Consider the following 24631-nt stretch of genomic DNA (forward strand, 5'->3'; position numbering starts at 1 on the left):
TGAGTCTTCCTCAATAGGTTTCGTTCATCAATGTGCCTACTAATTCTTTCCTTAATAACAGTTTCCACCAACTTACCCGGTATCGACGTCAGACTGACTGGCCTGTAATTTCCTGGATCTTCTCTGGAACCCTTTTTAAAGATGGGAGTGACATTAGCTACCTTCCAGTCCTCAGGAATGGAGGCAGATTTTAATGAAAGATTACATATTTTTGTCAGGAGATCCATGAGTTCACATTTGAGTTCTTTCAGAACTCTTGGATGTATGCCATCTGGGCCTGGTGATTTATCAGTTTTTAAGTTGTCTATCAGTCATAGGACATCCTAACCCTAACCCCTTGGTCATCCAAGGGCCCCACTGCCTCCCTGGCTGGTTCCCTGCTTCTAATGTATTTGAAGAAAGTTCTATTGCTGGTCCTTATGTTTTTTGCTATATGCTCCTCATATTCCCTTTTTGCCTGCCTGATCACAGACTTGCATTTTTTTTGCCATAGCCTTTTATCAACCTCACTGAGACTAGCTTTCCATCACTTAAAGGAATCCTTCTTACCTGCTTCCATTACTTTGTTTGTTAACCATGCAGGCTTTTTTCTATACCTATTTGTGCCTTTCCTAACCTGTGGTATATATTTTTTCTGAGGTTCTAGGACTGTAGTTTTAAATAGTCTCCATGCTTCCCCAGTAGTTTTGACCCTTTCTACTTTTCCTTTCAGTTTCTTCCTCACATGTCCCCTCATATCAGAAAATTTACCCCTTTTAAAGTTAAAAGTGGTTGTGTCAGTCTTTTTGAGTAACTCCCTATTTATACAAATGTTAAACTCAATAACATTATGGTCACTGCTCCCAAACGGTGCAATCACTTTTACATCTCTCACCAGGTCTTGGTCGTTACTTAGGACCAAATTGAGGATCGCCTCTCCCCTGGTAGGTTCTGTGACCATCTGTTCCATTGCATAGTCACTGAGTGTCTAGAAAATCAGTCTCTTTTTCCCAACTTGAACACATATTGACCCAATCAATGTGTGGGTAGTTTAAATCACCTATTACAACACAGTTATTTCATCTAGCTGCTATCTTTAATTCATTCCTCATTTTATAATCCTCCTCTATCTTTTGATCTGGTGGGCGATAACAAACTCCCAGTGTTAAGCTTCCTTTTGGGCCCACTATTTCAACCCATAGCAATTCCAGAAGCAAATCCAATTCTCTTACCCTCTCAATTTTACTGGACTGTATACCCTGTCTGACATACAGAGCCACCCAACATCCAACCCTTTCCCCCATCCTTCCGATATAATTTATAACCAGGAATCACCGTATCCCACTGATTTTCTTCATGCCACCAAGTTTCTGAAATACCCACTGTAACGATTTCATGTTTAACTCTGTGTGTGTGTCTTTAAAAGTTTGGATGCATAGCTGTGTGAAAGTCTAGTGTGATTGAAACAGACAAGTGGTGTGATTGGTGTGACAGAGAGGGGGAGGGGTTTTGGAAATGATTCTGTGTGGATGAGCAGATATGTCAGTCAAGAGTGTCAGTTAGTGAGATGACTGTTGAGAAAGACAGTTGATGTTCAGTTAAGCAGTTTTAGTTCGGATTTCTGTGAGAGAAGCAGAGGAGAGTTAAGCTATGTATGAGAGAGAAGGAGACTTATCCCTGTGTGGGTTGTTAAGTTCTATGTCTTAGAGTTGAATAAGACAGTTGATAAGGAGTTGATTCTGAGGTCTGACGGAGAGAAACAGTGAACTTACAAAGTTGCTTGAAACCTCTCTGTCAGTAAAGGAGAAGCTTGTGAGAGACACCAAGCAATGGTTCAAATCATTCCCAGTATTGTTTACATGTTCTACCCTCGTTTTTACGCTTTATTTAAATAAATTTTATTTCATTCAAGTATACCAGCTCTGGAAAGAATATTCCTCAGACCACATAGACCTTAACGAAAGCCTAGACCCTCGGTATACCTACCCATTGATAGATATTATATTATAAAGGTTTGGAAAGCCTTATAAATTTCCTGGTGGCAGCCGGATTACCCAGTAGAGAAAAACATAAAGAACACTTTTAAAGGGAAACCAGACCTCCCCAAATAAGGGGTCATCACACCCACAATGTCTATTTTCCCCCCCAACACCAAGCATTCCAGCTCCCCGATTTTACCTCAGACACTTCTAGCATTTGTATATAAACATCTATAGTTTCCCATGCATGTTAAGGCCCACAACCTTCCTCTTGCTGCCTCGGGACCTTGCCAGGCAGTCCATATTGTTAGCCACAGTGGACAATTCTAATCCATTTCCTTGTAGAAAAGTAACAGCTACCCCTTCATCTCTTTGAAATGAGCCATCCCGAACCAGAGACTTTTTGTCTCCTGTTGGCTTTCCCCCAGTATTCAGTTTAAAAACTGCTCTGCCACCTTTTTGATTTTAAGCGCCAGCAGCCTGGTTCCTCCTCGGGACAAGTGGAGACCATCTCTTTTCTACAGCTCCCTCTAGTTCCAAAAAACATCCCAGTGCCTAACAAACTTGAACCCTTCCTCCCTACACCATCGTCTCATTCACGCACTGAGACTCCTGATCTGTGCCTGACTCTCCAGCCCTGAGCATGGAACAGGTAGCACTTCTGAAAAGGCTACCTTGAAGGTCCTGGCCCTGAGTTTCCTGCCTAGCAGCCTAAACTTTTCCTCCAGGACCTCACGACTGCAGTTCCCCACATCACTGGTCAACTACAGCACCCCACTCTGCTTAAAGGAGCGCAGTTCCCCACTGCAGTTCCCTACTGCAGTTCCCCACAATAATAATCGGTAATAATCGGTGGTAACAGAAACTTCCTACCTTTACTGTGCTAAACAAACGTATGAAGTGAGAGAGAAACCTGTGGTCCCAATTGAAACCTAATGAATAGAGCCAAATTTGCTAATATATTCTAGCCGCATTTCAATAGGGAAACTCACAGGGGTCATTTCCTGCAGGAGTGCACAGGAGCAGAGCTCCAGCAGTAAGGAGCTCAGGGGGCGGGCACATGCAACAAGCCCCACCCCCTGCTCCCAGCAGCCCTCAGTCGGGCCATGAGGAGCAAGAAGCAGCCAGGTAAGTTGCAGAGCCCCCCCTCGGCCTGCCTTCAGGTACAAGCTCTCCCTCCTTTGTGAGGGCAGATCTGCGTGTTCCCCCCCCCCCCTAGCTAGCAACCCAAATCAGTCCAGTGGCACCTTTAAGACCAAGTTTTATTCAGGTACAAGCTCTCCCTCCTCTGTGAGGACAGACCTGCACGTCCCCCCCCCCCAATAGCTAGCAATCGAAAACAGTCCAGTGGAGCCTGAGCGGGGGGTGTTGCCTTCTGACACACTTCCGATGATGTCAGGGGGTGTGGCATATGCAAATGAGTTATGCTAATAAGTTATGCTAATGAGCTCCTGCTCCTCTTTTTCTATGGAATGACCCCTGGAAACTCCACTTACTGAACAATGATGACCCTTCCCACCACTACCAACAGTACGGCATGACAGACATACTGGACCTCTTCCATTTCAGAGTATTTGGCTCCACCACGTTCTGTTTTCCCCCCTCTATACCTATCATTGATCTGCTAAGTCAGGATAAAGCTTCATGCACCTGGAGTCCATGAACATTTATGCCACGATAAAAGTGTTAAACTTTAAGATACTACAGGATGTTCTGTTCTTCGTTTACCAGTGTTCAAGGACAGACCGGGGGTGGGGGGGAGACGCCTGGCTTCCAATTTCTTACCTTGGCGTTAACGGACTCAGAGCAGCTGGTCCACCCAGAAGACTCCGGCCAGTTTTTGGTTTGTTTTGAGCTTGCTTAGCTAAGAAGGCAGTCCCTGATCCAAGAGGTACAGCATCTGGTGAAATTACAGCTGAGTCAATATAAGACATGGAGGAATCTGTGTTGGAGGAATATTTAGAGTTGGAGGACTCCAGGTTGAGTCTGTTTAATTCCTGAAATGGAAAACCATTTTTTAAAGGCAGCACACAACTCCTTTCCAATGAACAATCACTCTGTGAGTGGCAGTGCTTAAGTAAGTTCCATTACAAAACAAACCAACTTACAAGTGTGTCTTGTGGCGTTTCCATAAGAACCGTCTCCGGCTGTCTGTGGGGTATGCTGTGATTAGACACCACTGTTGTGCATGTGTTAGGCAAGCAGGTACTGAAGTTCTGCATTGATGTTAACTTGAACGTTTGATCAGGGTCTGGCTTCTCACCTGAGTGATCGAAGAGATGGAGATTTGGGGTTGGGGAGAAGAGAAGACTTGTTCTTGATAGAGCAGAAGCAAAATGTTTTATACACTCTACACTGAACCCCAGAATATGGAACTGCTGTCTGGCCTTTCTGTCCCATGATGCAGTAATGAGGCAAAAGTTTAAAATAATCATGGGGAAAGTGCATATTAAGTTAAATAATTATGGCAGGGCCAGGTAGAAATTTTTTGTTTTAGGTATTTTTTTTTAATTTTCCTTATATATAGGACATATAAACATTAAATCTGAACTATAACTAAATACAATATACTATAAACTAGGTGGTCATTGTGAATAGCATTAAACAAAATTAGAAATGAGAAATAGACAATATTTTCTTTTGCAGCACAGATAGATTTCATAGGCAGGTAAGTATTTCTTTATATTTTGCAGGGCCAGGTAGAGATGTACAATTTCCAGAAATTTTGAAGCCACAGAAAAAACTGCCCCCACCCCTTGGTAGTGGTGGTGGGGAGACCAGAAATTTTGGGAAGAATTGAAATACATGCAATACTTACTATCCTATCAAGCCTAAACTAATTTTATTGCTTTAACATAATAAAATGCATAATTTATAACTTACCATATACAAGTGCAATATCTGACATGTTTATGGAATTTAAAACTTATAAATGCCTCGGTTTTGTACTAGCAAAATTGCAAATACACCCAGTGCTTGACAGAAAACTGCAAGCTGATGCACCCTATGCTGTTGTAAAACTTGCATCTTAATTTTTGCTATTCGGTTTGAGAGAGCGAAGTTCTCCAAGAAACTTTCGGTTTTCTTCTGAAGTTTTAGTGGAGTTCGTGCCCCACCTCCTTCTGATCTTTTTTCCTGCCTCCTACAAAGTAGGGCAATAAGCTACTTTTTACCCAGTCTGTAGGGTAAATGAATCACAACGGTTTGAGGGAGAGGTGAAAAGATCAAGTCAGGTCAAAAGGACAACAGAAGGCATGCAACAGTTGAGAAGCAATGAAAGCCCTGCACACTCCCCTCATGAAAATTTGGTATTCTTTTAGGTGCAGAAATTCATCTTGGACTTAAGGGTTAAATATGTCTACAGTATGTCCACCTTGTCTTGAAAAGCATTTCACTCATTCTAAAAGAGAAAATATTTCATGGGGAATTTTCCCCCCAGTACTTTCCAATTTTTCTGCTGGGAAAATTGGAAAAAAGACTTGAGGGGGGAAATGTGTTTTCCCCTTGAATTATTTTTTCTTGCCCCCCCCCCCCCCCGGACTTCACATCTCTAGTGCTTTTATGCTGCCTAATATTTTCAGCACTGATTTTATTACAGCAATATGCATTGGCAGTAAAAGCTTATTTATCATTTTACACCAGAATATGTGTTGTTGTTTGACTTACAATACATGTGTATGAGGTTCTTGTTATATGTTAAGTTGTCGTTGACATGTTAACTTTATACCATTCAGTGGTGGTGGAAGAATTCATTTCTTAGACAGCTGCTTTCAATACTGGTTCCAATATTCAGTTAAATTGAGCTTCTTAAAGCAGTAATGTAATTATGACAAATCGGAGAGAAGTTAGGTTAGAGGTCATGTTTTTGTTGTGATGACAAAGTCCAGTGGCACCTTAAAGACTAGCAACATTTACTTTAATATTGAAGCAATTGTTGTTATATTGAAGCAAACTTTAGTCTTTAAGGTGCCGCTGGACTTTTGTTTTGCACACCAGTAATATTCTTACTGTTTGACAATTCATGACAGAAATATTTTGAAACATACCTGCTTACATGCATAAACCAGGAACTTTCAGGGGGGAGGCTGAGAAAGCAAGTCTATTGTTGCAAGCAAGCTACAAGGAATCTGGCAAGCAAATTCCAGGGCTTTTGGCAACGACAAGGAAAGCGGGTTAGGAAAAACCAAACATGTTTCATGGCTTCTCTGCAAACCACTAATGGTGCTACACAGCTACCTGCTTTCGCTCAGCAATTTGAAATGTGCACCCACATAGACACAAAAGCAAATTAGCTTCAAAACTAAAACAAGAGAAACCTGAAAGATATGGCTTGGACATGAGGCGTTTAATCAAAAACAAGCAAGCCAGTTTCAGGGACAGAAGAAAGAAAGCACCCAGAAGCAAGATCTTTCATCCCTCACATATGTCAGATATAATGACAACCCTAATGGAAAAAGCTTCAGACACACTTGCAAAAAAAGTATTTTCCAGCTCCAATGCTACTGCTGTAGTTGGACTCAAATGAAGGCCTGAATTCAATTCCCTTCGAGCTTCTGCTCTTCTTCTGAACCTTTTCCTTTCGTTCCTTCTGTTAAAAAGCCATGTGGGTTGAAACAGAGAAACCAAACTTATATTTTTTAAAAATATATATTTTATTTTAGAAAACAAGATAAGGGATACAGAAGGAAAACAAGGATTGTATGACAAATTATATATATCAAAGCTCATTATACATTGTCAGGTATGCAGAACAGAAAATATTTCTCCCCAAACATCCCCTTCGTTATAATTTTTAATACATTTTCTATAGAATTCAATAGTCCTTACTTCAAATATTTTGAATTTCAGATTTCATAACTAATCTATTTTGTAACTATATTGTTAATTTCATCATTACATATTTTATCATTTCTACATACTAGCTATAGCTTTTAATTTACCAAAATTTAAAGGAAAGTCTACTATCACAATAAAAATAAAAGATATTTTTGTTCAAAATCCCCTTCCTTATACATTTATATTCAAAACTCATTCTCATTCTGCTTCTACATTGTAATGCATTTATATGTATTGCAATACCTTTATATACAATTTGTAAACAGTTTCTCATTCTAAATTTGTCTCTTGCTTACGTAATAGACATTCCATCTCTCCTCAAATTTTGAATTGATCTGTTTCTCAAATAAGTTGTTAATTTTGCCATTTCCGCATAATCGACAAGTTTTCCCCCCCATTCTTCTAAGCCTGAACAGACATCTGATTTCCATTTTGCTGCATAGATGATTCTAGCTGGTCACCATATATTTAAATATCCCTTCCAAAATTTTTGGTAATTAGGCAATATTCCTAATAGCATATTCTTAGCTTCCATAGGGAATTTAAATTTTAATATATTCTGCATTTTTCCAAGTATTTTCTTCCAATATCTTTTGCTTTTTTACAAGTCCACCACATATGGTAAAAAGTTCCATCTGTATCTTGACATTTCCAACATTTTTCCTTGTAGTTTTTGTCTACTTTCTCAATATCTTTTGGAGTACTATACCATCTGAAAAACATATTATACCTATGTTCTCTTAATGCCCAGCTGGCTATGAACTTAATTTCTTTTTCCCATAGCCATTCCCACTGGTGCACAGGTATTTGCTCTCTAAAGTTCTACATGCATTTAATCATACATTTTTTTCACTTGTTCTTCTTCCGTTTCTAACTGAATAACATATATCCATCGTAGTAAATGATCTTTTTGTTTTGTAATCAGCTGTTCGAACTCAGTCATCTGTTTTAGAGCATCACCTTCCATGTTGAGAATCTTCTTTAATCTTGAAACTGATTGGTAATATAGTAACCATGGAATGTTGAAGATGGGTAGCCGTGTAGCAGTGACTCACGAAAGCTCATACCCTACCATAAATTTTGTTAGTCTTTAAGGTGCTACTGGATTCTTACTCTTTTCCATTGAATGTTGATTCCTTCATCCCTAACATCTTGCCAGGACATGAGTTTTCCCTGAGCATTTACCATATTGCCGTACATTAAGAAACCACTTTTATTTCTTGTATTCTTATTGTGGGAAGCTTATATTAGGGGTGTGAGCAGGGAATTTGGATGACTCAATAAATTCTGACATTTAAACCGTATTCTCAAAAGTCCATCACTAATTATATGACTCCTTTCATGTATTATGATCCTTTCGATTTCTGTATCCATAAATAATTATGTACACATTCATCTAGGTCAGCTGATTCAAGTTTTACTATTCTTTGTCCTGGATTTTTAATCCAATCCACAATCCAGACCAAACCTGCTGCTTGATATCATAATTTTATATTTGGAACTGCTAACCCTCCTCTCTTTTTCTCATCTTGGAGTATTGTGGATCCACAAAAATTGTTACAGTGTGTAATGGAACATACTGAAGAAGTTACATAACTGCCTTCTTTATATATTAACGTTATATATGCCTCTTGCCACGTTGGAGGAATTGTCTTTCCTTCTTTTATCTCATTCATAACTTTTTGTAATGGTATCATTAAAACTTCTTCAAAATATTTGCAGTACATTGCTGTCAACCCATCTGGGCCAGGTGCTTTGTCCTTTTTCATATTTTTTATTGCCTGGGAAATTTTTTTGAATTGCTATTGTTTGGTTTAAGATTTTTCTATGTTTGGCATAAACTTTGAAATTGGGATATCTTTTAAACATTCTCTTATTCCATTTTCTGAAACAGATTTCTTTTTGTATATTCCTGAGAGAGCATTGATAAGTTGTTCTTGTATTTCTTTTTCTGAATAGGTAATTTGATCTCCTTTCTTTATATATGTTATTACTCTTTGAGAGAGCATTGATAAGTTGTTCTTGTACTTCTTTTTCTGAATAGGTAATTTGATCTCCTTTCTTTATATATGTTATTACTCTTTTTTCTTTCTCCTTCCTAAAACATCACACAAAATATATCTGCCAGGTTTGTTCGCGTGTTCAAAGTGCCTTTAAAAAAAAAAAATCTGTACCTCTTCCATTTCTAACATATTTAATTGATTTTTAGTTGTCTGATTTCTACTAATATATCTTTGTTGGGATTTTTTTGTGCTCTTGCTCCAATCTCTGGATTTTTCCTACTAATGTCTTGGGTTGTTCTGTGTCTCTTTTCTTCTTAGCAGCAGCTGCCAATAAGATTCCTCTAATGGAAGCTTTACCTGCTTCCCAAAATGTAGCTGAGGACATTCCTTCTGCCTTATTTTTAAAAATTCTTCCAGATCTTTCTTGAACTTGTTTATTTCATCATCTTGTAATAAAAGAGCATTGTTTAGCCTTCATCTTCCTCTTGGTTTCCTGTTCCATTGCCAAACTACCTCTATAGGGTTAAGATCTGCGAATATTTTCAGTTGAATCTCTGCTTTATCCAGATTCATTGTTAGACTCTTTGATATCCAACACATGTCTATTCTTGAGCACATTTGATGTCTATCAAAAAAAAATTTGAAATCTCTTTCTTTTGGATGTTTGATCCTCCAGGAGTCTTCTAATCTGCCACTCTCCAGTTGGGAGTGGGGGATCCCCTGGTTTGAAGCCCCTCCGCCCCACTTCAGGGCTATTAGAAAGCAGGGAAAGCGCTCCCTTATACCCTATGGTGACTGGTCCCCATAGGGTATAATGGAGAATTGATCCATGGGTATCTGGGGCTCGGGGGGGGGGGGGGCGTGTTCAGCATAGCTGCTGGTACCTCTCCTCAAAAAAACCTCCAAGTTTCAAAAAGATTGGACCAGGGGGGTCCAGTTCTATGAGCCCCAAAAGAAGGTGCCCCATCCTCCATTATTTACAATGGAGAGAAGGCATTGAAAATGAACGCAGTCCCTTTAAATGCGATGGCCAGCTCTCCCAGAACTCACTTCGGAGTTCAATCATGTTTTCTTCCCTCCCCTCTCCTGGAGCCTCCTGGAAAGGCCCCCCAACGGCTTGTCAGCCTTATTCTAACAACCCTATATTAAAACACACTTGCAAAAAACCTCGCCAATCGAAAAGTAACATCAGAACCGAAATCTGAAAGAAGCCAGGTAAATTTAACAGTCATACAAGCAAATGAAACAGATGAAAAAGGGGGCATTCCTGCATTCCTGAGGGTAACATTCAGGAGCAAGAACTCATCTGTTCCCATGAAAGAAGCTGAGCAAAACCTACCTATTTCACATAGTGATTCAAAGGGGGACCAGAGGAAAGGATTTAAACTAAGGCTCTTTTGGTAACATTCAGATCCTTTGGCAAGCCGATCTGTCTTGCTGTAAAAAAAAGAAGAAGAAAGAAAAGCACATTATAGTTTTACCTGCTAAATCAAGTTGAGGTGAGTGTTCAGCCGGGGGGGGGGGACCAGAAAAACAAAAACTATTTCCCATGGCTTCCCTCCCCCATGTAACTATTTCCCATGGCTTGAGCAAATAATTCCCAAAATATCAGCAGTGAAAAGCGTATGGGGGGGGGGGGGGGGGGAGCAGGGTTTCCACTGAGAGAGGCACGGAAGCTCTTCTCAGAGGCGCTGGAGGGCCAGGGAGAGCATCTCTAAAGCCTAGGGCCAGGTCATTTTTCTCTAGACATAGCAGAAGCTTTCTCGCTACTTCCAACTGCTCTTGAAGTTCAGCAGATTATCAGCAGATGAGTTCCTATCCCTCCCCAGATTCAAAGATGTAGGAGAAGAGAAGAGATTGGATTTATACCCTGCCCTTCACTTGGAGTCTCAGAGTGGCTTACAAACGCCTTTCCCTTCCCCTCCCCACAACAGACACCCTGTGAGGTAGGTGGGGCTGAGAGAGCTCTGACAGAAACTGCTCTTTTTTCAAGAACAGCTGTGCCAGAGCTCTGACAGAAACTGCTCTTTTTTCAAGAACAGCTGTGCCAGAATTATGGCTTGCCCAAGGTCATCCAGCCAGGTGCAAGTGGAGGAGTAGGGGAATCAAACCCAGTTCTCCCAGATTAGAGTCTGCGTACTTAACCACTACACCAAACTGGCTAACCAAACTGTAGCACTTTATAGACAACATGCCATTAGAATAATGAAATCTTAGATTTGGTCTTTATTCTGTTCAGAAAACACTTCATATTTTGTCTGAGGATTCTGGCAATTTAAGCTGTATATCAAAACTACTGCTGCCACAGGGGAAGTAATTAATTTTGATTCCTTAAAAATACAGACCACGTATGAGGCACTGAGGACCTGTGAGTTTTCAACCAAATGCTGAAGAAAACTAACGTGAAAACTAAAAAGCTAGATGGCTTGGTCGATATTTATTATTTGACCTTTCCTGATGGGTACCTGGATTTTTACAACTTATTTTGAACACAGCAGTTCTGCCTAGATGAATTTAGATCTGTAAGCATTATGCTTGAGATCTTGACAGGTGGTATTTACTCATTTAGTGTGGATATATAACTGTATTAATGGCTAATAAGACCAGCCAATGCATGTGGCTCTTTGGGACCAAAAACTGTGAAATGAGGGTCAAGCTTCCTATATAACAATACAGTGGTATGATACCTTTTGGTCTTTGTGTAAGCACATCCAAGCATCATTTCTACAGACCCACTATACATTTTTAATTTCCCCCAGTCCCAAGCCCTTTTCCTTAAAAGGTAAATGTAAAGGTTCCCTTGCTCGAAAGCCAGTGGAATCCGACTCTAGGGTTGCGGTGCTCATCTCCGTTTCCAAGCCGAAGAGCCAGGGCTGTCCAAAGACATTTCCGTGGTCATGTGGCCAGCAAGGCGCACGGAACGCTGTTACCTTCCCACCGAAGTGGTACCTATTTATCTACTTGCAATTTCCTGCTTTCAAACTGCTAGGTTGGCAGGAGCTGGAACTAGAGACGGGAGCTCACTCCATCATGCGGCACACCCGGGTCTTGAACTGCTGAACTACTGACCGTCTTAACCACTTGAGCCACCGCAGCTCCTTTTTATAAAGGGAAAAGTTCAGCCCTTATACTTCTTTGATGTAAAGAGCCAAAGACTTAATTTTTAGGGAAAAAAAGCTGTACATTCAATATACAATTGTAATGTTATGCTGGTGATTGAGCAATTGCCCTTTTTTTTTTTTAAAGAAAGCCCCCCACCCACCTCTCTGGTGGTGGTGAGAAATAACAGCCACAGCAGGCTGAAGCAAGGAAAGTATGAGGAGAAACTGACATGTGGATGGTCTGTTGCCACTGGGAATGCTTGTACATTTGCAGAGGCAAGAACTACACGGGGAATCACTGCTGTGTGGATGCAGACTACATCAGGGTAATTGGCCTGCTGCCCAAACCAGACCAGACTCCTTCTACAGGCCGTGGTGAAAACACCATCATTTCCACCACTCCCCCTGCTCAGGCCTGACCTACAGGATGACTTTTGCCTATGGAAAGAACAGAGGATTCCTAAAAGTTGGGTAATTCTCTGCTCCATGGGGCATTACAGTCCTTGGAATTTTTATTCTGGAGGCAGCAACATTCTAAACTGTGATATATTTTGTAACTGCATATGAAAATTGTCTTATACAGAGTTAGATTACTAGTCTATTTAACTGACTGGGGCTGTCCATTACCGAAGGATCGACTCATGAGCAAGCCTCTCGGCCTGTTGTTTCACATGGCAGCTGAAGGTGCTTAGTTATAAGTATTTCTTATGCTGTGCTTCGCTGGTGGCAAAGGCCACACCTGCAGACAGATGCATAAAGAACCTCAGGTCTGCAAAGAGCAGGAGTGGAATGGTGGGGAGGAGGAGGAAGAGGAAGAAGAGGAAGAGGAGAAGAGGAGGAAGAGGAAGAGAAAGAAGAAGAGGAAGAAGAGGAAGAAGAAGAGGAAGTAGAAGAAGAGGAGGAGGAGGAGGAGGAGGAGGAGAATGGATTTATACCCCGCCCTTCACTACCCAAAGGAGTCTCAGAGCGGCTTACAAACGCCTTTCCCTTCCCCTCCCCCACAACAGACACCCTGGGAGGTAGGTGGGGCTGAGAGAGCTCTGAGGGAAACTGCTCTTTTTCAAGAACAGCTGTGCCAGAACTATGGCTTGCCCGAGGTCATCCAGCAGGTGCAAGTGGAGGAGTGGGGAATCAAACCCGGTTCTCCCAGATTAGAGTCCGTGCACTTAACCACTACACCAAACTGGCTCTGAAGGGAGAGGTTATTCCTAAAAGGAAGAAAAAATCCAGACGTACCAGTACACATGTCCCAGGAGCGAAAGTGTGAAGCATGCAGAGTCACCGAACTCTGTCACAATGTCCTCGTGGCTTTTCTGTTTGTTGAACACGCCACCAGATAAGATCTGCTCTCCTTCTGCAAGTCTATTTAAATGATAGTGAGAATTATGAGGACTCGTTTAAAAAAGAGAGAGAGGAGCAAAATGGATGCCGGCACTGGTACTGCAGCTAAATCCCAGCTCTTCAACAAATGGAGTGCCCACCCCTCAGCTGCGGTGCCCCCATTCTTGAACTGCAACAACAATAATCACTTCCGCTGAACTCCTGTGAGCAGGTCAGAGGACTTTCAGAGGTGTCAGGCTCATTTGTTACAAGGGCTGGATCTGACATAAATGCCAGTTTGTCAGGCCAGGCCACATGTGCCGTAAAATGTCAGGCCAGGTACCTGAGACATAAACTTTAAAAGGACACAGGGAAACCCAATTAAGCAACTGGTTCCTAGCAGTGAAAACAACTGATTTACTGGGGAACTCTCCCAGATCCTGCCCACCCCCAGTTCTCGTCCCTCCTGCATTTCCTACAGATGTGGCAGGGCTGAGAGGAAGGCCTAACAGAGAGCCTGTTTCCAAAACCTCCAGGGGGTGCTTTTTGGGCCAGTATCAGCCCACGGGCCGTATGTTTGACACCCCAGCTTGAGATCGTCCCAAATCCACTCCCACCACCCCAATCCAGCTGTGATGCTGGGGGTTGGTTACTTTCAGTTAGTATATCCTTGGTTATTTCTAGACAAATTGCCATCACTTATTATGCCCACACTGGAGAACAGAAATAAATTTCTATTATGTGACAAGCCTTAGACCTAAAGAATCAGTGAACGGAATCATTAAAAAAAATTTTTTTTTTACTACAGCTTCCAACAGTACTAACAGACTCAAAGTGCAACTTACTTGCTGAGGTCAACACAGCACTTGGCAAGCAAATATTTACACTGCGGGGTGGTACAACTGTGTCCTTTAAGAAGCCTGTATGCCTTGTAAGCCTTTCCTGAGCGGTAGTAGCACGTTGCCAATAAGAACAGGGCATCCTCTGAATGCACTGAAGAAACCGAGGAAGAAAACATTAGCATCCTGCCATCATTTGATGCTTGGGGATTGAAGTAGTTAAACTATCAACCTTGCCTTTAACCCATGTCTGTTTAGCATTCTACCGTATGTGGCCATGGCCCCTTTTAATATTATTTCGTATCCTTTCCTTTAATCATGAAAAGTAGCCTGAGGATGTATAAAGGGTCTGTTCAGTTTGTAATCAATATAAGATGGGGCCTCACAAGACATTGCAGGGAAGGGTAGGGGACAGTGTTCCCTCTAAGCTGAGTTAGTGTGAGCTAGCTCACAGTTTTTTAGCCTCCGGCTCACAAATTTTAGCCTTAGCTCAGGAAGGATGGCTCCAGAGCAAACTAATTTATGCAGCAGCCAAATCGCTCGCTCACAACTTGAATGCCAGTAGCTCACAAAGTAGAATTTTTCCTCACAAGACTCCACAGCTTAGAGGGAGCATTGGTAGGGGACTATTTCAAAAACTCCCTTGCACCCAAGACCTCCCTCTCCAAGATTCTATACACTCTCTGGGATTTAAGCAGGCCACCCCCGTCCCCCGGCTCCTGTGCTAGCCACTCAGCTGCTCTCAGTGTTCTGTGCCTCCTTGGGCATATTCAGCCTTCATCAAGCTCTTCCAAAGTCCCCGTCAATTTATGAAGTAATAATTTTCTGCATGGCTGGGGAGTCCTATTGTCTTTAGGTCTCCTGGCTTGGATGCTTTTGTGATATTCCCATCTTTATGTGCACAACTATTTATGAAATATTTAAATAAAACTGGATTTAAAAAAATTTAAATCACGGATTGAAATTGGGCTTTGGGGGAGTGATTTAGACTGCTTTTTTAAATCAGTCCACTCGGCTGAATGTACTTTACTGCCAATCTCCACGTTGTGACTTAATGAACAAAGCTAAAATACCACCTAGAAAAACCCACAGAAAGCACAAACCTAGCACCATTGGGTATGCATACCTTCTGCATACAACCTCTCTGCCAGGAACACTGCATCCCGATAAGCGTAGTGGTTAAGTGCTTGCCATATAGCAGCCTGCATTGGGGCCGGATAGAGAAAAGGAAGATTAGCCTAAACAGAAAAGCAAAAACAAAAAACCTGCACCACTTCAGACTCTGTTTCAGTGTCAGCATGTGCTTACTAGCCAAAAAGTTGTTTGTTACTGATTTCATTTGACTGTAAAAATCAAATTATTTTACTTTCCACATTCACTCCATTATACTGCAATTTCTGCAACAACTCATTTTAACCTGTTTAGTTACAGTAATTTTATTTGTTTGTTTGTTCAGTCTCCCCCACGACTGCGGGGCTCTGAGCAGATTACAACATAAATAACAATTTAAGCAATTGTCAGATATCTTCTTTTGACCATTACTTGAAGACCTGTATAAATGTTTCCTTGCTATCAGGCCTATAGCTACTGGGGGGGCCCAGGGGGCAATGTCCCCTCACAAATGTGCCCTGCCCCCTCTACTCCCAGACAGCAGATTTGGCTAAGAAGCAGGCTAGATGTCTAAAATCAGACAAGCAACATCAAGCTTGGTTTTAAACACTCCTTTAAAAAGTGTTTTCTTTATTTAAAACGTGTTTATCTTCTACTTCCATACAGTATGAAAGGAAACCAATTTTGACAAACAGACTTATGTGAAACTTTCCCCCATAATTTTATACAATGATTTAATTTAATTGCTGTTGCTGTATTCCACACATCTCTCAGCTGTTCATCTGTACAATGAATTAGTTCAAACAACCAACTTCTGATAATTATCTATTTGGCACAAAGGGCACAAGGTTCTGGAACACACAGTTGATGTGCCCAAGGTCCCAGTTCAATCAAACGCAGTTCAAGGGATTCTCAGGCTGAGAAAGATCTTTGCCCAAGACCTTAGATGGCTGCTGCAAGTCAAAGCAGACAACCCAGTGCTATGCTGCCTCAATGGTCTCACTAACAACGTTCTTTTATTAACTTCTTTTTCTAGCAAGTTAGAACAGAGGGCTGGGGGGGGGGGCAACAGTGGGAGGGCTCCTAGTGTCCTGTCCCCACTGGTGGACCTCCTGATGGCACCTGGTGTTTTTGGCCACTGTGTGACAGAGTGTTGGACTGGATGGGCCACTGGCCTGATCCAACATTGGCTTCTCTTGTGTTCTTATGTTCAGAGTAGGCATTCCCAGACTAGAATGAGTTACCCCAAAAAACAAAAAAGTTACGTTTTTGGACACCTAACTACACAGGTACTTGCTGTGTGTTCAAATGAAAGGAACTCATCAAGAGCAGCAACCAAAGCCATGCATTAGTAGCAGCCCCAGCCACCCGGAATCTGATGCATCATGTCATGTGGGTGGGGCCACAAGAAAAGCTCACATCCCCTCATCAACTCCCCACTGTATTTATTTCATATATACCCTGCCTTTCTCCCCAACGGGGGCCCACAGCGGCTTACACTGTTCTCCCCTCCTCCATGTTAACCTCATGACAACCCTGTGAGGTAGGTTAGTACATGACTGACCCGCGTTCACTCAACTAACCTTCCATGGCAGGGTGGGTATTCGAACCTGGGGCTCCCAGATCCTTGTCCGACACTCTAACTAATGTATCACATTGTATTACAAATAGGCAAAGGTCATTTCCTGCAGGAGCGCACAGGAGCGGAGCTCCGGCAGTAAAGAGCCCAGGGGGCGAGCACATGCAACAAGCCCCACCCCCTGCTCCCAGCAGCCCTCAGTGAGAGCAAGAAGCAGCCAGGTAAGTTGCAGAGCTCCCCTCCCGGCCCCCAACAGTCCAGTGGCACCTTTAAGACCAAGTTTTATTCAGGTACAAGCTCTCCCTCCTCTGCGAGGACAGATCTGCTACATTCCCCCCCCCCCAATAGCTAGCAATAGCTAGCAATCCAAAACAGTCCAGTGGAGTTTGAGCAGTGGGTGTTGCCTTCTGACACACTTCCGGTGATGTCAGGGGGTGTGGCATGTGCCAATAAGTTATGCTAATTAGTTATGCTAATGAGCTCCTGCACCTTTTTCTACGAAATGACCCCTGCAAATAGGGGTAAAAAAAGACCCATGACTAGTCAGAAGTAACCAGTGTTTTCCCCAGTAATATTACTCTTTATCCAATCTCAGTGAATAAAAGACTTCTTCCAAAATTCCTCACATCTCTTTTCCATCTCTTCGCAGCCATACTGAAATGAAACGGGAGGTAAATCAACTAGCAAAAAAATACCAACGTCAAGATGCACAGGAGAGAGATGGGGGCACATGTTTGCCTCTGTAGGCGGGTCCACAGTATAGGTAAGTTGTACACAAGAGTATGATGCAGAACTGAAATATTTGGGAACCACGGGCTACTACAATTCCACGCGGCCTGCAAGATGGAGCTATTCCCCCCAGGCTTTTGGTTGAGGCTTCGGGCGTCCCCTTCCTTTGGCTGGCCTCCATCTGTAGCCTGGATCCTTAAGATCTTAAAACCCTCTTAAAGATCCTTAAAATATTTAAAGTTTGAATACCATCTTAACCACTATGGTCTCCACTAGAATTCACACAGTGCTTAGGAGTTATGTTATTTTATACTATGTTCTTAAACTGGTATTAAATGTATTGTATTTTATACTGTTGGAATTCGCCCTGAGCCCGCTTGCGGGGAGGGCGGGATGTAAATCCAAATAAGTAAGTAAGAAGAATAGATTCTTTTGAACTATGGTGCTGGAGAAGACTCTTGAGAGTCCCTTGGACTGCAAGAAGATCAAATCAGTCAATCCTAAAAGAAATCAACCCTGACTGTTCCCTGGAAGGCCAGATAATGAAACTGAAGCTCAAATACTTTGGCCACCCAATGAGAAGGGAGCACTCCCTGGAGAAGACCCTGATGCTGGGAAAGATTGAAGGTCAAAGAAGACGGGGACGGCAAAGGATGAGATGGCTAGACAGTGTCATAGATGCAACAAACATGAAGTTGAGCAAACTTCAGAGGACGGCGGAAGACAGGAAGGCCTGGCGTGATCTGGTCCATGGGGTCGCGAAGAGTTGGACACGACTGTGCGACTGAACAACAACAACAAATACTAACAGGCAGGGGGAAGCCAAGCCAAGCCCCACTAACTCGGCCGGAGATGCAGGGTCCACTCAGCCCAGACCCAGCTAGTGGCACCACTGACTGGTGCTGACTCACCCGTGGCACCTCTGCCAATGGCAGCACTGCAGGAGACACCAGTGAGTGAGATGGCACCTGTAAATGGGCGTTGCCTGCCAGATCTGAGCTGGGCGGACCCTGCAGTGCCGGCTTGTGGTGGCACCGGAGCCACTTGGCCCTGGCTTGCTCCCGGACCATTTCAGCTTCCTTGATCTTCTCACTGGCTCTGATTTACAGTGCAAGCCTAAGGAGAGCAACGCCCATCTAAGCTCACTGACTTCAGTGAATTTGGGAGGGTGCTCAGGAGAGTGCTGTAAGGCAGGTGAGAGCCAATGGAAAGGTTATATGGGACGCATATAAAACTCTTCATGTATCTCAGAAAGCTGGCTTCACACTCCCATCAACACCACTTAGGCCAACAAGAAAGAACTGTATTGTTCACTAGGGACTAGTCCTCTCTGCTCCCATTATCACACAGCAGACAGGTATGCTGAAGCCTCACCTTTAATCTGCAACAGGAATATTTCTACCGATGTGGGACAGGCACCACTACTTTTCAGGGTGGCTACCAATCAGCAGCCGTCACCAAACCCATTTCTGTGGCAACAGCCCATTAAGAAAGCCAAGAACAATTCATGCCATTGCTGCGCACGTACAACATTAATGTTTGCATTATTCAAAATTGATTAGGCCAGGGAGGGAAAGTAAGAGAAGATGCAACCGGTGAAGAGCAGCAGTTTTACCCCTGACCACTTAGGGCCCTGCCTTCACCTCAGCCACATATACTTAAGTTTTCCTCTTGCTAATTATGTAAGCTACTTGGTTTTCTTCTTTTTAAAAGGGGAAAGGTCTGGAATTCTGAAAGAACCACTCAGACTTCTCTAGGCATCGGCTGAAAAGAGAAAAAGAAGGAAAACCAAAGCATACATGCACAAGTCACAGGCTATTATTTATCCAATAGCCATGTTTTATTTAATACAAGTATGTCAATAGACAGGACACATTTTATTTCAAGGGCCAGGGCAGCCTCATTTACAGAGTCCTGTCCTCGCCACCAGCTAAAGTGCACACCTTCCAGTCTGTGCAACATACATGACACTAGGAATGCAACTTTTCCCCAAGCCAAGTTTGGCAAAGATTGTAGTAAAGCAGGGGCAAACAAAGAAAGTGGACAACAGGATGCCAAACCAGAGATAATCAGAGAAAAACCTCTTATGGAAGTGACCTTGTTTGGGCCTAAGCACTCACCGCATTCTCAATACTTTCTCAAGAATCAACAACCTGATAAAGAGAAGAAGAAGGGATTGGATTTATATCCCGCCCTCCACTACCCAAAGGAGTCTCAGAGCGGCTTACAAACTCCTTTCCCTTTCCCTCCCCACAACAGACACCCTGTGAGGTAGGTGGGGCTGAGAGAACTCGGACAGAAACTGCTCTTTTTCAAGAACAGCTGTGAACCACTACACCAAACTAGCTCTCAGGGTATTACAATCCTCATCTTGCAGGAGAAGGGCTGGGGTTAGGGAACAGCCACCTGCCTACAAGGTAGGGTTGCCAAGTACCTACCTACAAACCGGCGGGGGACACATGCTTCCCTGCCGGAAGATTCTTGCTTGTAACACAGGCGCTGCACTATTCCGTCTCCCAGATGTGACTTAGGCACATAGCTGGGCGACGCTCTAGTAATGGGGCTGGAAACTCGATGGTACCATCAAGTTTCCAGCCCCATTGCTAGAGCGTCACCCGGCTATGTGCCTACGTCATGTCTGGGCGACGGAATAGTGCAGCACCTGTGTTTTCCGCGTGGGAATGGTCCCGAGAAGAACTTTATATCCCCGCCGAATTAAGGTAAGTACTTGGGAGCCCTGGTACAAGGTAAGATCATGGCAGAAGGGAAACTTGCTCTCCTGTCTTGCATTTTGAACACAGGCCCAACTGGACATGTTGCCTAGTAATCCAAAGCAATTTCCACGATAGCAAGAAGGAAAAAGAACGAGAGAGTGTGGCTGGGTGAAGCGGTGACCACCGCAAATGGACCGCACAGGTATGCCCAGTCCAGGGAGCCAGCATTCTTAGGATGAGCTATGACCCTAACAACCAGACCCATCTGTTCCAAGCATACAGCCTCAGGGGCCTGGTTGCCCAGATACCCAGAAACATAAGGCTGGCATCTCTGCCTCTTCAACCACACAGGGCAAATGCCCGTACACTTTGATGCTGGATCTCGAAAGCCTGGTTCTGGAACCTTGAAATCTAAACTAGTCTCCCACATCCTGAAACCGTATCGACATTTGTAATGCCACCACACGGAAAGCGCCATTGCAAATCAAGGCCATTGAAGTTTAGCACCACTTACGCCCGCCTCAGAGGGTTCCAGGACAACAGCTGATAAGACAGAATTCACATTCATCCTCAGAACACTGAGTAGGAAGGAGCCCATCGTTACTACTGCTTGTGGCTACATCAGTAGCAGCTGAACCACAGGTGGTTGCCATCCATAACAATTCTCCACATCAAAGCTGCTTATTTAACAAGCATCTACAAGACAGGTGATGGGGCAGCCCCATCTTCCCCCCACTTTCTCACTGGGTCTGGTGAGGCTCCTGGTTTCTCCTGAGACCGCCACCACAACCCCTGCCCTCTCCTGCAGCTGCTGCCACAGCCTGCCATGGCCACTGGGCTGCTTCGCTGTGACTGTCACCAGGCCCACCACAGCTCCCAAGCTCCCCCACGTTGAAGGCAGGAAGGAAATTTACCCCCCCCCAGTGTATTTTTTTAAGATTTCAGATCTTTCTGCAAACTTGGGGATTTATCCAAAGTTGCAGAAAAATCTGTTTAGTGCAAACCAGGGGGAGTCCGCAAAACTAGTGGGGCCCTCCCATCTCCCCTCCCCCATTGATGAGCTGGTGCTCACCTTGAAGCTCAACCACAGCAGCGATGCCTGGGAGCTCCTGCAAACCCAGAGCGGCTCCTGGAGTCTGCCTGTGCTGTGTCTGAGATTGAACGGCTCCCGAAATGTGCTGCCCCAGTAGCCAGGCCGCAAGCAGCTCCCGACACCATGGCCGAGCCCGGAGCAGCTCCTGCTGTGTGCTGCCACCACAGCTGGGCCCGAAGCAGCTCCAGGGTCTGCCGATCCTGCAGCTGAGCCCAGAGCAGCTCCCCACATCCACCATTGGGCTCCAACACTGCGGCCAAGCCCAGAGCAGCTCCCAGTGTTCACTGCCCACCGCAGCCAGCTGCAAAAGAAAATCACCGCTGCATAAGAAAAAATGTGTTGTCTGCGCATGCGCAGACATTTTAATTTTTTTTTATTTGGGGGGGGGGATTTAACAATTTAAGATTTTTCTGCAAACCTGGGGAGTTTCCCAAGTGTGCACAAAAATCTCTTTAGCCTCCACATGGCCCCAACCCACAGATTTAGCTATCTGCAGATGGGGCCACAGGTGGCTACTAGAATATAAGATATGCCCCCAATCCATAGATTTAGATATCTGCAGATGGGGGCCACACTTGGGTGTGCTAATACTGGAAGTACTGCAAGAAGCCTTACGTGTGGCTACTGTTAGAAGGCTGCAAAAACGGCATTAGGATCTATGCTAATTACCAAGGAAAAATAAAAGGTGTTGGGACTTAGCTCGCCAATTCCAAGAGAGTTTTTACTATACTCGCAGATAAAGGCTACCAACAGCAAATCCCAATATTGGATATACATATTAGGCTAGGATTGAGAGGGCCATGACTGGTGAAAGAAGGCTACAAACTTCATACAGACTGCTCCTAAAATCACAAGACAGGCAGTCCATTAAGCCTGTGCAGCTGAAAGGAAAGTGACATTTCCTTCCCTTGTCCTTGGGGGAAGCAGATCAAAAAAAGGGGAACACAACATTTGACTGTGTTCTAAGACCCAGAAACAAGAATTACTAATGACAGCAAAAACAAACAGGTTTCTTTGTCAAAACACAACCCCTCTGCTACTGCAGTGATTGTGGAAGATGGGTCAGTGGGGTTTCATGCCTTTCTAGCAATGGTCTGTCTTCCTTTAAAAAGGTCTGCATTACATTATAGATTCAGGTGGGTAGCCATGTTGGTCTGAAGCAACAGAACAAAGTTTGGGTCCAGTGGCACCTTTAAGACCAACAAAGTTTAATTCTGTGTATAAGCTTTCATGTGCATTCAAAGAATTTGAATGCAGGCTCAGTGCGGCTTCCACAAAACTGCTAAACAGTATACATTTTACAATTGATAAAATGAAGTAAATGATTTAAAAACACAGACAAATCAATGCACATGAAAGCTGATACCCAGAATTAAACTTGGTTGGTCTTAAAGGTGCCACTGGACTCCAGCTTTGTTCTATATTATATTATGACAACCACCACAGCAGGACTATGCAACCATCTGATTCACACACAACTCTTCATCAGGTGGATCACAAAAGCCATTCTTGGCCCTTACCCCACAAATGCTCTCTCAATGGAGACCTGCAACAACCGAGCTCAAGAGTCCCCAGATTAAATGTGAATCCTTGTTTGAGATAACGTTTACAAGAGACAGTAAAGGAGATTACAGAACATTCTATGCTCTACGGCTTTTTAAATATTTGTTGCTAATGTATGATTTTACCTTGGTAGCTTGAACATTACCCCTTAACACAGCTTTGAATATTTCTAGTTTTAAGATGTTTTAATCCTACCTTTCAGAAGAATAAAGCACTGAATTCCAAACGAATAAATAAGGAACAATCAAGTAAGTGTATGGACTAAGAAGGGGGGAGGGGAAGGTGTCCAGTCTGTGGAATGTATACACATTCAAAGGAATCCATGGATATGGGATATCTGTGGTGCTGAGGTTATAAAAAACAGTGGGATGTGGAAGAAATATATAGATAAAATACAATTCTATTGTAATACTGAGGACTGGAAAAATCCCAGCTGCCTAGATAGCTAGGCTCCTAAAATACTGGTGATGGCTCATAACTTTGAAACTTTTCAACTGAACAAAGATACCAGAAAATGTCATGCGGGCTGTATTGTACTCCCCACATGATAATGTCTTGGGAAGGGCTGTGGCTCAGTGGTAGAGCACCTGCTTGGCATACATAAGGTCCCAGGTTCAATCCCTGGCGTTCCAGTTAAAAAGACCAGGTAGGAGGTGATGTGAAAGACCTCCATCAAAGACTCTGGAGAGCTGCTGCCAGGCTGAGTAGACAATACTGACCTTGATGGACCAAGGGTCTGATTCAGTAGGAAGCAGCTTCCTGTGTGTTCACATGTGGAGAAGGGGTGAGCACAAGGCAAACGCCAGAGAAGGAAAAGTGCCAGAGAAAAAGAGGAAAGTGCCAGACAGGGCTCTGGGAGACCCAGGTTCAAATGCCCACTCCTCAATGGAAGCTTGCAGGGTTGACCAGTCACTCTCTGCCAACCGAACCTGCCTCACAGGTTTAAGAACATAACAACATAAGAGAAGCCAATGTTGGATCAGACCAATGGTCCTGTCCAACACTCTGTCACACAGTGGCCGAAAATACCAGGTGCCATCAGGAGGTCCACCAGTGGGGCCAGGACACCAGAAGCCCCCCCCACTGTTGCCCCCCCCAAAAAACCAAGAATACAGAGCATCACTGGCCCCAGACCGAGAGTTCCTATCTATCCCTTGTGGCTAATAGCCACTGATGGACCTCTGCTCCGTATTGCTGTCACGAGGACAAAATGGAAGAGAGGAAGACAATATTGTGAGCTACGCTAGCTTCCCATGGAGGAGGAAAGTGGGATATAAATATCTAACATAGCTATATTAAAAACAGAACGCATGTATGATAAGGAGTACAATGCATAAGCAAGTATGACTAAAGGAAAGGGGGTGAAATTGGGTTAAAGTCATGGCAAAGTGGAGAAGGGTGAACCAGCAGCATTACGATTTCGTGATGTTTTACTTCACTGCCAAGCAGTTATCGAAATGCCAAGACAGGCAACCCCGGGAGGGAGCACCAAACCTGTATCTAGATACAATAAGCAAAGAGGAGCGTCATTTGGGGAAGGCAGCAGGGAGACCTCAGAAGGCGGGATGCTCCTTCCAAGGGAGAGACCCCGGGATCAAAAAGGCAAAAGGTCACCCTTGCAATGGCCGGGGATGGGGGTGGGGGGTAAGGTAAAGAGGGATGAAGGCTAACCGCAGTGGACGCGGGGCGACCGAGAATGTGAAGTGGAAGGGACCATTTAAAGGGCCTTTTTTTAAAAAAAGGGGAAAGGAGGGTTCCTTCCAAGAGAAGGGGAGGGGGCAGTGGC

General features: G+C 43.7%; 1 protein-coding gene across 2 annotated transcripts in view; it reads right to left on the bottom strand.

Annotated features, from left to right (window-relative positions):
* CDC27 (cell division cycle 27) overlaps positions 1-24631 on the bottom strand; it is a 58107-nt gene that overhangs the window by 33091 nt on the left and 385 nt on the right. For both annotated transcript variants that reach the window (XM_015420796.1, XM_015420795.1), the window contains exons 2-7: positions 15184-15259; positions 14064-14211; positions 13135-13260; positions 10137-10234; positions 4067-4221; positions 3744-3955 (exon numbers count right to left, since the gene is read on the bottom strand). In XM_015420796.1, coding sequence (XP_015276282.1) covers positions 3744-3955; positions 4067-4221; positions 10137-10234; positions 13135-13260; positions 14064-14211; positions 15184-15259 — 815 coding nt within the window. The remainder of the gene's footprint in view (positions 1-3743; positions 3956-4066; positions 4222-10136; positions 10235-13134; positions 13261-14063; positions 14212-15183; positions 15260-24631) is intronic.

This window comes from Gekko japonicus, unplaced genomic scaffold, assembly GCF_001447785.1.
Source record: "Gekko japonicus isolate JY-2015 unplaced genomic scaffold, Gekko_japonicus_V1.1 scaffold1849, whole genome shotgun sequence".
Taxonomy (NCBI): domain Eukaryota; kingdom Metazoa; phylum Chordata; class Lepidosauria; order Squamata; family Gekkonidae; genus Gekko; species Gekko japonicus.